The 14,450-nt window shown below is 33.0% G+C and overlaps 1 protein-coding gene across 3 annotated transcripts in view; it reads right to left on the minus strand.

Annotated features, from left to right (window-relative positions):
- Positions 1-361: 361 nt before the first annotated feature.
- The window catches only part of LOC106881248 (uncharacterized), a 276,422-nt gene continuing 262,333 nt past the window's right edge, over positions 362-14,450 (minus strand). The window contains exons 53-54 of one of the 3 annotated variants that reach the window (XM_052967797.1): positions 9,684-9,837; positions 5,209-5,347 (exon numbers count right to left, since the gene is read on the minus strand). In XM_052967797.1, coding sequence (XP_052823757.1) covers positions 9,687-9,837 — 151 coding nt within the window. In that variant the 3' untranslated portion in view covers positions 5,209-5,347; positions 9,684-9,686. Of the gene's footprint in view, positions 5,348-9,683; positions 9,838-14,450 lie in introns of all 3 variants that reach the window. The other 2 variants (XM_052967796.1, XR_008264114.1) reach the window with 2 other exon arrangements.

Raw genomic sequence — 14,450 nt, forward strand, 5'->3', positions numbered from 1 at the left:
AATATTATTCTGTATAAGCACGTGTTACTGAGATGCAACCGGATAAATTCTAACCTCTTTCACGGATATATAATGATGAACAGAAGTCATCGTACTATGTTGGGTTCATCGTGGTATGTTGATTTTTGTTTATTTTTTATGTGTCTCGACCATACGTGTACTGATGAACAAAAGATGCAGCTTACTTCACAGTTTTTGGTGTATTAATTGAGAAACCAGTGGTTTGCTGTTAAGTTAAATGTTTTTAGGAGATTAATTTTTGAAAGTTGCATTCCCTCGCTTTCGGTAAATATGTTGCTTATTTTTTGGTAGCTTTTGACTTATTTAGTCCCTTTACGCGTGAGGCATTACTATATAGTTAATGCCCTTATATAAATTATATATATATATATATGTGTGTGTGTGTGTGCATGTGTATGGATAGATAGATAGATAGACAGACAGATATATATTTATAACTGCATTGGATATATTATCATACATATTTTTATTTTAAAAGAAATTGAATCATTGTGTTTATGGATGGATGCCTTTTCTGCTGTTGATATAAAGTAGGTATTTTATATCCCTATATATTGTAAAAGGTCACTTAAAAGGATTAACAGTAAGAAGGACATCCACCCAGAGAACAATATTAAAAAATAGTCATGGTGCCCACAGGGTTGATCCCTCATTTAATTGAAAAAATAACTTTAAATTGTTTCTTATTGTAAAGCAAGATGAATAATATGTTAAGTACAAAGTAAATGAATGACGCTAGGTACCAAATATATGTCTTGGTGATTCATTTATAATTTATAACATTTACAACTGGCATGGTTGCCTTTCATAATAGATATGGATGGAGAAATCAAAATGAATTCGAAGGGATAGCAACATTGGTTATATTTTGTTTATCAGAGTTTTTAAAAAAACATAAAGCAGTGTGTATAATTGTTCTCTGAAAAGCAGGTATCTAATTTTTTAGATTGTGTCCTTCATCAAACAACATTCTAAGAAAGTTAAATGAAGTCAATAGCTTTTAGGTGACGACAATAACAAAATCTTTCATAGAAAGGATTTTGAAAAGTGTTAATCTGAAATTTATCATTTCCCACTTCCTCATAGCATATCAACATATTCCAGTTCAATCTGTTTTATGAAAAAAAACAACAAAAAGCATCTCATGATGCCACAGACCAACACTACCTCGTTGGACTGCAACAATGGGACTTGAGTTAGAACTTAGTGGAATCAGGCAGAAATACAGACAAACAAACACACACACACACACACAAAAATATACACACATATGTATGTATATAGATATGTAAAAGGCACTTCCCACTGCAACATACATATTATAAGACATCCAATAAGAGAACTATAAAAATCTTACATATCCTTAACTCCCAAACTCTACCAATCTTTTAACCTTTCTAAGCTTAACAATAGTGACCCAGTTTTACTCGTAGTAATTGTAACTATATCAACCTCACTTTACACCCTTTACATTCAAACTACTTACGTAAGGATGCAGTATATCAGGGTAAAATATAAATGCCAACTAAGCAAACACATGCAAGTCTATTCAAAATCAGGTATGACTGACACACCTTTTTCTTTTAAATATGTCAGATGAAGACCTACTCCACTCGCATTGTAATTTGGGACCTCAAAAATATAAAAAAACATTCCTTTTTGCTGAAACTAGAATGACTTCATATATACATATATATACATATATATATATACATATATATATATATATATATATATATATATATATATATATATATATATGCATGTGTGAGTGTATTTATGTATGTGTGTGTATATATATGTTGTAGTTCTAACCTCTTTGTTTCTTCGCAGGATAAACATATAGATATAAATATTCTATTTATTTTATGTGTAGATATAAATTTATTATACAAATATATGTACAAGTACATACACAAGCACTCACACACACAAATACATATGCAAAATGCACACATGCACACACACGTACGCACATACACATAACAACAAGGCTTTATACAGTTTCTCTCTACCAACTTCACTCATAAGGCATTAGTTGGCTCAAGGTTAGAGTAGAAGACTTGCCCAAGGTACTATGCAGATAGAATTCAAGACTGTGTTTTTGCTATGTGAATTCTATATCAAAGCAGCCACATTTTTGCTTGAATATTTATTCATTTGTTTTAAATCTGTTTTCTTATGCTGGTGTGGGTTAAACAAATACATTTTTTGAGATATTATTTTGCAGCCAAATGTCCTTTTCGTTGCTATCCCTTACCTGTTTTTCCAGTAGAATATTTAATTTTCTGCAAAGTTTGTGGATAATTTTCTTTTTAAGTGTAAGCATGCATCATTTTTAAGCATTGCACTTTTTCATCCAAAGTGCATAGTGCAAAGATTCACAGACCTATACATGCACATAGGCACATATATATATTAAAAAACGAAAAAAAGAAAATATTTTGAAGACTTATTGTGAATAAAAAGAAGAATATACATTTTTTTAACAATATGTGCTACTGGTTTCAATTGTTTTTTCAGAAAATGTAGTCATGTTCTAAGAGAATAGAAAATATATTGAAATAAATTAAACAAATTTTTATGGTATCAGTTTTGGAAGTTTCCATGTTTTTCTAATAAAATGATATGGTTGGACTCCTTCTCAAGGCTGTAGGAGTGACAATTTAAGTAATGGTAGTTAATCCTTACTGCCGATATTGGTAATTAAGGAGTGGCTATAAGTAGTAGCTATAGCAATAGTGGTGGTCATTGTAGAAGCAATGGCTACCTCATGCTCAGTAGTTGTAGCAACTAAAGCAGCTGCAGCAGCAGCAGCAGTAGTAGTAGTAGTAGTGGTCCAAGTGGCAGAAACCATAGAAATATTCGGAGTGATTTATTCTTCTCCGTCAGTGGTAAGTGTGGGATTAGTGGCCATAGCACATTCAAAATATTTTCTTATTCTTGTTTTTAATACAAATTCAATATAACACACACACATGCATACATATATATGTAATATTTATACATACATATGTATATATATTTATACATACATATATATATATATATATATATGTATATATATATATTTGTATACATATGTATTTATATAGGTACAAATATACGTGTATATATATATATATATATATATATATATATATATATACACACACAAACATATACATGTATACATGCACATATCTATTTGCATATATATATGCACATACACACATGTATATATATATGTATGTATGGATGTGTGTGTGTATGTGAGAAAGAGAGAGAGACAGGCTGTGTATCTACGTGGTGTCAAGTGTCTTCAGCTATACTTTGTATGTGTGTGTGCATATATACACACATACCTGCACACACATATGTATATATGTATTTATTTGTGTGTGTGTATGTTATGTATGTACATATGTATCTATTTGTGTGTGCATGTGTGTGTAAATATATATATATATGTATGTATGTATGTACATGCATGTATGTATGTGTGTGTTTGTGTCTGTACGTTCATGTATGAACATGTATGTGTATGGGTGCCTGTTAGTGTCTCTTGGCCTCATCACCACATAATAGTTGTAAACCAGCATAATCATCATACAAATCTTGTCCTTCCTTTCCAATCTTCCATGCAAACATTCCAGCCCAAGGAAAATATTATGTTGTTAGGAAATAGGTGGAGGTTGGCAACAGAAAGGTCGTCTTCAACCATATAAAATCTGGTTCAACAAATTCTGTTCAACTCATGTGACCAAGGAAAAGTTGGCATTGCAGTGAAGCTGCTGCTGCTGCTGTTGCTGATGGTGGTACATATACACATACACATATTTTTTTTATCTTTTCCTTGTTTCAGTCATTAGACTGAGGTCATGTACCCATGATGCAAAAAAAATATAACTCAAAAATGAGGTGAGACAACCAAAACTTACAGGGCAGGAAACAGGTAAGAAAGAGGAAATGTCTTTTATATTTCGAGTATTACACTCTTCTACACAATGAAAAGATAGACAAGAAGAGAAAAAAAATCAAGAGAAAGAAAATGGAGAAAAATAACACACAGGCATGCAACTATCACAGTTGAAAAATTTATATACATACATATATATATATATATATATATATATATATATATATATATATATATATATATATACACGCACACACACATACATATTTATGTATTTATTTATTTATGTGTTTCAGCCAAGTGGCTGCGGTCATGCTGGTGCACCACCGTGTATGTATATGATATATATATATATATATTTATATATATATATATATGTGTGTATAGGGTTACATGGGTAATGATGAAGATCTACAAATCATTAATATATATATATAAATCTATATATATATATATATTATGTGCATATACATATACATACATATATATATATATAGATACATATACACACATATATATAAATGTATATATATATATTATATACATATAAATATATATATATAAGTTAGGCATGGCTGTGTGGTAAGAAGTTTGTTTCCCAACCACATGGATCCGGGTTCAGTCCCACAGCATGGCACCTTGGACAAGTCTCTTCTACTATCGCCTCGAGCCAGCCAAAGCTTTGTGAATGGATTTGGTAGATGGAAACTGAAAGAAGCCTATCAAATATATATATATATTCATGTGTGTGTCTTTGTGTCTGTGTTAGTGCCCTCCCACCATCGCTTGACAACCAATGTTGATGTGCTTACGTCCCTGTAACCTAGCGGTTCAGCAGAAGAGACCAATAGAATATGCACCAGGCTTACAAAGAATAAGTCCAGGGGTTGATTTCTTCAACTAAAAGGTGGTGCTCCATTATGGCCACAGTCAAATGACTGAAACAAGTAAATGTGTAAAAGAATAAAAGAATAGATAGATAGGTAGGTAGGTAGGTAGATGGACAATTATATAGGTGTATGTATGTATATATACACGAAAACAGAAGCATGAAGAACAAACAAATGTGTGTGTGTGTCTTTTTTAATGTATGTGTGAGAGTGTTACCTGATATTAGTTGAAGGATACATATATATATTTATATATTCCTGAAATATAAATATATTCTTGAATATAGCATACAGAATAGGTTGATAAAATTACCAAAGTTGATAAAATGGTAGTTGCTATCGCATATCTTCTTCATCTGAATCAACCATTATCTTTTGGTTATTGTCATGATAATTTGCCAAATGTATTTTTTGAACCGTTCTTTCACTTTCATTTGACTTTGGCCATATAACTGGATGATATACATTATGTTTGGATGAATCTTCTGTAGATTTTGCTGGGCTGTTAATTACTTTAGCGGGAAGGATAATAACTTCACTGAAACAGAAAAACATATATTGTAATATGTACATAGATATATATATATATACATATATTTACATAATCAATGTTATTGATGATAGTGATGTTGATGATGGTGATGTTGATGATGATGATGATAAGGAGGAGGAGGAGGAGGGGTTTGTTTATGTTAGTGTTTCATTATTACAGTTGTTATTAAGGTGGTGGGCTGGCAGAGTCATTACTATTCCTGACAAAGTGATTGGCAGCATATTTTCCAACTTTACATTCAGAGTTCAAATGCCACCAGGGATGACTTCAGCTTTCATCCTTCTAAGGTCAATAAAATAAGTACCAGTTGTGCACTGGGGTCGGTGTAAGTGACTGACACCTTCCTGGAAAGTTGCTGGCCTTGAGCAAAAATCTGAAACCGATATTATTGATGATGATGCTAATGATGACAAGGAGCAAGAGAAAAAGGAAGAGGGGGATTTGTTTATGTTAATGTTTTATTATTTTAGTTGTTATTAAGGGGGTGAGCTGACAGAATCGTTAGCATGCTGGATAAAATGCTGAGCAGTATTTCACCCATCACTACATTCTGAGTTCAAATTCCGCTGAGGTTGACTTTGCCTTTCATCCTTTCAGGGTCAGTAAAATAAGTACCAGGGTAAAGGCTCCAAAAAGGGTCTCAGGGAATAATATCCCTGCCTCCCTGAGCTAGTTTTCCACCACATCTCTTAAAAATTATGGTAGAAGCCTTGGTCTCGAGACCACTCATGTCTAGAAACCAAAATAAGTAAGGGCATGCTCCCTGCAGAAAATCCAGCTCCAAAAAAAAGCCTCATGATAGCAAAGGAGAATGGGCACCAGCCAACCCAAAGGTCGGGATGGACTGCACCTGCCTACCTCAGTTGCTATGGCATTGAGGTAGATCTGGCCACCCCCATTAACAGGGACAAAACCCAGATTTAAAATGATGATGATGATGAACATTGGGGTTGATGTAATCGACTCATCCTCTCCCTCAAAACTGCTGTCCTTGTGGCAAATTTGAAGCCGTTATTATAGTTGTTATTATAGTTAGTAGAATCATTTGCATGCCAGATAAAATGCTTAGTGGCATTTTGTCAGTCTTTGCATTCTGAGTTCAAATTCCACAAAGATCCACTTTAACTTTCATCCTTTTAGGAGAAAATAAGTATCAGTCAAGCACTAGTGCCCTCACCCAAAATATCAGACCTTGTTCCAATAGTGAAAAAGATTATTATATTTGTTACTAGCATACCTGTGTCATCAAAAATGCCAACAGTTTTATAAATAATAGAAAATGGTGCATCAATAGAATAGAGAAAGCAATTGATAAATGTCAACAATCTAGTAAATAAACATACATACACAGAATCGAAGCACTTGAACAATCACCCACATAATGTATGTGTGACATACACAAGCACGCGCGCACACACACACACACACACACACACACACACACACACACACACACACACACACACACACACACACACACACACACACACACATGTACAAACATACATATGTACATATACATACATATATATGTAAATATAAATACTTATACATAATATGCACACATGAATATGTGTGTGTATGTATATATATATATATATATATATATATATATATATATATATTTGTTTATATAGTTGAAATTCATAGAAAAACAAAAAACAAAGACAGGTGTATGAACAACAAGCAAATGTATTAGCTTGATGCTCGGGAAAATGAAAAAGTTTTTTACGTTTCGAGTAATCAAGGACAGCATTCACTTGTACTTTCTTGTTATTGTTGTTTAGCTCTAAATCAACTCCAATTAAACCAGACCTAAGATTGATCAAAGTCGTTCTAGACATAACCATCCCCTGGTAAGTCTACAACCACATTATTTAAAACAGCAGGGTACTATTTGAAGGAGAATTGTCTGCTATTTCTAGCAGGAGGAGTGACTCTGTGGATGCTCCCTTGTTGGTTTATCCAGTACCATGATAATAGATGAAAGTGAAAGAGCCTAAATTTATGAATATATCTTCAGTTATATTTTGGAAAGATATAATTCAAGATGATTGCATCATTAATAAAAAAATTTCCAACACTATCTCCAACTGTACAGTACACAAGAGCACCTATAAAATTTGAAACCACAACTCCATTCAACTGGCCACTTAATAAAATTGAACATCATCATCATCATCATATTTGACACCCATCATCCATGCTGGTTTGACAGGAGGTGGCAAACCAGAAGACTGCACCAAGCTCCACTGTCTGTTCTGGCATGGTTTTATGGCTGGATGCTTTCCTAATGCCAACCACTTTACAAAGTGGACTACCATTCATAAAATGCATAGTGCATACACACATACATATGTATGTATATACAAATATATGCAAAAACAACAAATCCAATAAGAACTACTGTATCTAACTTTAAATTGATTAGAGAAAGAAAGGAAAGAGATGGATGTATAGAGAGAGGGAGAGATGGAGCTAGATTTCATTTAAAGAGAAAAATGGATAACTAGATCGATATAAAGTCTGTGAAAAGGAGAGAGACACACATATCTTACATTTGTTTGTAATATGAGAAATTTTGAATATATTCTTGAAAGTATTTTTTAGTAATTTATTCAGAGGAGGAAGGGCAATCCCCTGTCTCTTTTCAGGGTTCCCAGACCATTGGGAAAGAGAGCTTAGAAGTTATCCTTATGCTAAAGTCCTGGCCCAAATACTTGCAATAGACTGGGTCTTACTAGAGGCATCCAAAGGCCAGGTGATAGCATTAAACTTGTTGACAGACTATGTCAGTTATTGAGAAACAGGCACCGTCACAGTTACTGGTTTCAACACAGTTTCCATTTATTGTATTTCAATTATACACTGCTTTGATTGACAATGAATGTCATAAATGACACGTGCCTAAGTACTGCACAGCAGAATTGAAATTGGAACCACTTTGTTGTGGGTATGTGATAAGATTCAAAGCATTCAGCGGAACATAGCTTCAGTAGTCTAATTTGTAAAGTACTTTTAAATATAAAGATGAAAAATTTAACATTAAACTGATTAACTCAGTGTGTGTGTGTGTACATATGCATTTTTGTGTGTTCATGTGTATACATATGTTTTTGTGAATGTCAATATTCAAGTTTGTAAAATGGGTTCAAGACCAAAACTGTGCAAAGACTTCACACTGTTTATAAGCTAGTCACAAACGAAAGTAAAACTATACAGAAGACAAAATAAAAAGGGAAACTCGACAGGAAATGTTAGATAGACAGTGAGGAGAATATCAAGAAAACAAGGGGAAAAAAGTGTGGGGCGGAGGGTGAAATCATGAGGGTAAACCTTAATAAGGGATCTTTTTGTCATTCTATTTCATTACTGACATAATTAGAATCAAAAATTTTTTAAATCCTGTGATAAATTTTGCTAAATGGCTAAGCCTTGTAATGCAGCACATTAGTTTTCTTGTGTTTTTATTCCTGAACTGTTCTGTACCATATATCATCATAATTTAAAATCCGTCATATTTGTGTACTTCCTAAGAGAAATCCATCACCCTACCAGAATAGTACCACTCACATTAAGAATGACATGTTTAGAATAAAATTATATTTGGTTTATATTTAATGATAGCTGAAAGTTAGTTTGACCAATGAATATGGTAAAAGACACTTGTTTAAGGTGCAACACAATGGGATTGAACCTGAATCCACTTAATTGTGCATATGTGATAAGATTATAAACCTCCAACAGAACATAGCTTCACTAGTCAAATTTCTAATGTGTGGGTGTGCATGTGTATATATGCATTTTTGTGTAAGTGTATATATATGTTCTTGTGAGTATGCTTATTCGAGTTTGTAAAATGGATTTTACACCAAAATTCAAAAGTGCTAAAAATATTTCATACAAACATCCTCACTAAAACAAACATAGAGATGGCACCACACCTTAAATTCAAAATTACAGAAACTGAATTTAGAGTTAATGGAAAGGAAATTCATAACAAAACTTACAGAAACAGATTAAATATGTTTACTGTTAATATACTCACCAAACCAAAACCAACATGCACATTACTGTAAGTGATTTATGAAGTATGGTGTTATGTACCAATATAATGAAATGGAATTAGGATAAAACAGAAACATTTGTGAATGAAATTATAGAAAACAAAAATCCCAGAAATCTCATGCAATTTAATAGAATTATAAATAGTCGGCTTGAATATTCCAAAGAAGCATTTCCCGCACCAGGAGAAAAAGAGACAGACAGGTAAGGGGAAGAAGAAATAAGAGAAAACAATGCTATGCTAAGAGTGAATCACCTATTATAGGGATGTAGCATTGTTATTGACAGTGTCATCAGTTGTTCTTGGATTGGGGGAGTTCTTAAGCTGATGAAGCATTTCTCGTTGGTTAGCAAGCCGTCTTTCACGAAGTTCTGTCAGATTATAGGACACCATTTTAATGTTGCCATGTCTGGAAGTGAAATTTGACCAAAGAAATTGACACTAAATGAATGGAATTAAAAAATTTTCAGTAATGCAATTAGTTCTTATGATTCTCTTCAACCCCCATCTCTCACACTATATTTCCTTGTCATGGGTTCTTCTAATACTCATTAGTGAACATATTATTTTCTTTTTAATATATCTACATGGTTGGAATAACCATGTAGATATGCATCAAATGTAGGATTGTGGATTCAGAATACAATGAGCAATACCTAATTTGGCTCTCCAGTTTGATGGATCATTTGTCACTTTCAACACCAAGCATTCAATTGTTTTGTCAACTGGACAACCAAAACTGTTAAATATGTAAGTGGCTGAGCATTCCAAAGACACATATACCTTTGAATAATTCTAAACCAAAACAGTATGACAATGCCGGACCATCTGAGAGGGTTCCATACAGTTTCTATTAATCCAATTTCGCTCACAAGGCTTTGAAAATGACCCTTATTCAAGATGTTAACACAATGACATCAAACATAAGACCTCATGGTTTGAATTGAAATTTTATAACAATTTTTCAATACTTGCATCCAAATTTTTTTAGTTTCCTTCTAATAAATTATATTGAAGATATAATTTGATTCAGATGATTTGTGTACTTGTACCTTTAGTCTTTTTATTTTATTTCTGACAATTTGTTCAGTTTTTCATATCATTGACAATCTTCTGTAGGTCTCTGATTTCTAATTTTCTCCTTGTCCAAACATATTTTTATACATCTGTGATTCTGTTGTGCAATGTATCTTTTCTTTTTTTTTAAGATAGTCACGTCTGATTTGAGGGAGATTAAGATTAGTCTACTTTTTTTAAGTAAGTAAAAGTAACCACAGATAAGGTCCTTGGAACTATTTATTTTGTTGCTGTTGTTAACAAGTAGTCTCAGAACTTTGAATCAGATAGTGCTATAGCATGAAAATAATTAGAATTTGAAAGTAGGTAACAGTTCTTGCTCTATAAACATGTTAAAGTTCTGGAAGTGTATTGTTCATTCTGCCAAGTAAAGTCCTGCTGTGATGATGGCAATCAACATCATTTTACGTCCACTCAACCACAGTGGTACAAGTTAGATGGGTTACCTGAAGCAGGGTTTTACAATTGAATGCCCTTCTTGTCACCAAATTGTTTTCTCACCTCATACAAAATTGAGGAGTCAGTCTATTTTATCACCTTGACACACATGGTATCTGCAATAATAGCAGTGCAGAAAATAAGTATATAACATCTATTTCAAATATTTTCACTCATTGTGCCACTGCACATTGTGTGTCACATATGATTTACAAGTGTGCTTCAAGCTTTGAGGTGAGCTGTAAAAAGCTAGGATATTTAGAAAATTTGAGTATTTTTAATGAATTGCACCCCGACATGTCTATTCCTCTGCAGCAAGGTGCAATGTGCAGTCATATTTTTAAAATAATTTTAATACTTCTTTATTTTTTTATGTATTTAATAAAGCATTTAAAAGCTGATGATGTGTCATAACACATTTGGGACTTTAACCAATCTGTTGTAGAGTAAAAAAAAGGTTGAAAACTGCTGCTCTATTTTGTTGTTCAGTAAAATTCTTAAAGTTCTAAGAAGGGTCCAGTTCCCAAATATCAGAATTCATGGTGCCCACACTTATCTATGGGTTTTATTATCAAATTTCTTTTTCCTTTTCCTGTCAGAGTCCATCACTATTTTCTCCAGCTTAAAGATTATTGTTGCAGTTTTCACAGACAGTCTGCTATAGATGAAGACGAGATGATAAGAATGCTAGGGCATTTCGAAGGATAGACTAGAAATGGATGAAAGCCTAGACATAATTGATTATTGGGTATTTTCATCTGGTACTTTCCTTCTGGTTGTTATTTACCCCTAATCAAAGGGGCCTATAATCAAAGAAATCACATCTGTTTTTCACAGAAAATAATATACCTAGGACTATATTAACCAATGTATGCATCTCATTTTTTTTTTATAATGGCTTAGTCAGAGGAGAAAAGGAAGTGACCATGACCTTTTAAGGGCTTTTGAAACTGGTGGAAGGGAAGGAGGAAGTTATTTGTTAGTTGGTAGGATATGATTAATGGGAAATTTGACTGCTATTTCTAATAGGTTGAGCAGTTATCTAGAGGCTCCTTCATTGATGAGTTGTTTTATATTTTTATGTTGGTGGCAGTTGTTATGCCAACATCAATCAGCCTAATGGTTAAACTGTTAGACCTATGATAATAAGGCTTGTTTCCCTGCACAAGGCAACACATTGTCACCTTGGACAAAATACTCCATTTCATGTTGCTTTATTCCATTCAGTTGCATCTACTGTATACTCACCCAAAATCCAATAAATACAAAAAGTCAAGAGACCTTAGTTGCAACTACACACTGGAGGATAGTGTGTTATGTAGATAGTCAGCTGAACAAACAACTAAATGAGATCTACAGACATGTAGCTCTCAATATTTCCTTTTACACTCCTACTAAGTTGCTAATATGACTGTATATCTTGTGAGTAGCTAAATATGTATTTGTAGTGGTTGTAATAGCTATAAATTAGAGATTAGCCATGGGCTGTAATCCTCCCCCACAATTGCCTACACAGTTTGATTATTCATTTAATTTATATCACAATTTATGAATGATGGCATCATTGATTGTAGTTTTCTCAAAGAAAAGAGCATCTACAATCTGGTGCCAATGACTTAAATGTAAGAAAAGATTCTTCAAAGAGAAATCATTTTCCACCAAATTTTACATCCTTTGCCAATGTACATTGGCAAAAAATATAAACATACATATATACATAGCCAAAGCCTTGTGAGTAGATTTAGTGAATGGAAACTGAAAGAAATCCATCACAAATACATACATACATACATACATACATACATACATACATACATATATATATATATGTGTGTGTGTGTGTGTGTGTGTGTGTGTGTGTGTGTGTGTGTATCACATGATAGTTATATACAAGTGTTGCAATCATATAAATGATGTCCTTCATTTGCAATCAACCATGAAATATGTCTGGTCATAGGGAAATAGTCACTTACTTGGAGGCAAGTGAGGGTTAGCAACAAGAAGGGCATCCAGCCATGACAAAAAAAAAACACCTCAGCAAACTCTATCTGACCCATAGAAGCATGGAAAAGTGGACATTAAAAGAATAATGACAATGTTGATGATGCACACTTTCTGTCTATCAAAATCCCCCTCATGAGGCATTAGTCAACCTGAAACTTTAGTAGAGGACACTTTGCTCAAGGTGCCACACAGAGGGATCAAATCCAGAATCTCATGGTTGTGAAACAAACATCTTAACCACTTAGCCATGATTGCAAGGATTTTCAAAGATATTTTCAATGACTACAATTAAGAATGACCAAGTTAAGTGCCCAGCGCCTGCAGTAACCACTATAGAACTATATAAATAAAAAATCTCTTGGATCATTGTATGGAAACCATGTAAATATGATAAACCAAGCTGCAGCAGTAAAAAAGATAGAAAGTATATAAATAGGAAACAAAAGCATAGAAATATTAATTGCAGCAGCAGTAGTAGTAGTAATTGTAGTTGTAGTAGTAGTGGTAGTAGTAGCAGCAGCAGCAGAAACAGTAGCAGTTACTCTAAGAAGTAATAGTAATAGTAACAGCAGCAGCAACAGTAGTAGTAGTAGTAGTTACCCCAAGAATTGTAGCAGCAGCAGCAATAGTAATAGTAGTAGTAGTAGCAGTAGTAGTAGTAATCTCAGTAAACAACACTTCAAGTCAGTGTTTACTATATCATAATTAGAATGTGTCTATTTGCTAATTAAGAATTTATTAGTATTAACAGCTACTGTAAAACATTGAGTTGTTGATATTGTTGTTGAACAAGACTTGATAGAAAACTAATTAAAAAAAATTTAGACAAAGTATGAAAATTCAGTTTTATGTGAAATCAATTCTTTATGATACAGAATTATTTCCACTTTTTGTTTAAAAAAAATTAGGGGCTTACAATTACCACAAGTTTTTTTTTAACCCTTTAGCATTCAGATTATTCTGTCAAATGCAATACTTATTTATTCACATTGTTTTGAATTTATCACCTATTATCTTGTAGCTTTGATATTTCAATGATGTAATTGCTTATTTTAAGAATAACGTTATGGGATTTGTGGGAGAGGCTGGATCTGACCAGTTTAAGTATAAAACAGGTAGAATATTTGAGCCTGATATGGCTAATTTAAATACTAAAGGATTAAATTCTCAATTTTTTTTTTTTTTGCATACACCATTTAATTCATTACTGCCTAAGGTGCACTTTGGTCAACCTTTTCTGAGAAGTAGGCAACATGAATCACAGCTCATCTTCAGGTGGACCACACTGCTAAAAAGATTCAAAATAATTTTTCTTGTGGTATGCCATTCAGTTTGTCCATGACTAATTAAAATTAATGCCATTGAAGTCTTTGATTTATTTCCTATATTTCTCTTTCTGCAATTATGCAAGTTATTTTGACCCAAATGTCTTCCCAATGCTATTTTTACTTGAAAAAGGAATCTGTTCACTGATCAAAGCAGGTTTGAAAAGACTGTGCTTTT

Source organism: Octopus bimaculoides, chromosome 5, assembly GCF_001194135.2.
Source record: "Octopus bimaculoides isolate UCB-OBI-ISO-001 chromosome 5, ASM119413v2, whole genome shotgun sequence".
Taxonomy (NCBI): domain Eukaryota; kingdom Metazoa; phylum Mollusca; class Cephalopoda; order Octopoda; family Octopodidae; genus Octopus; species Octopus bimaculoides.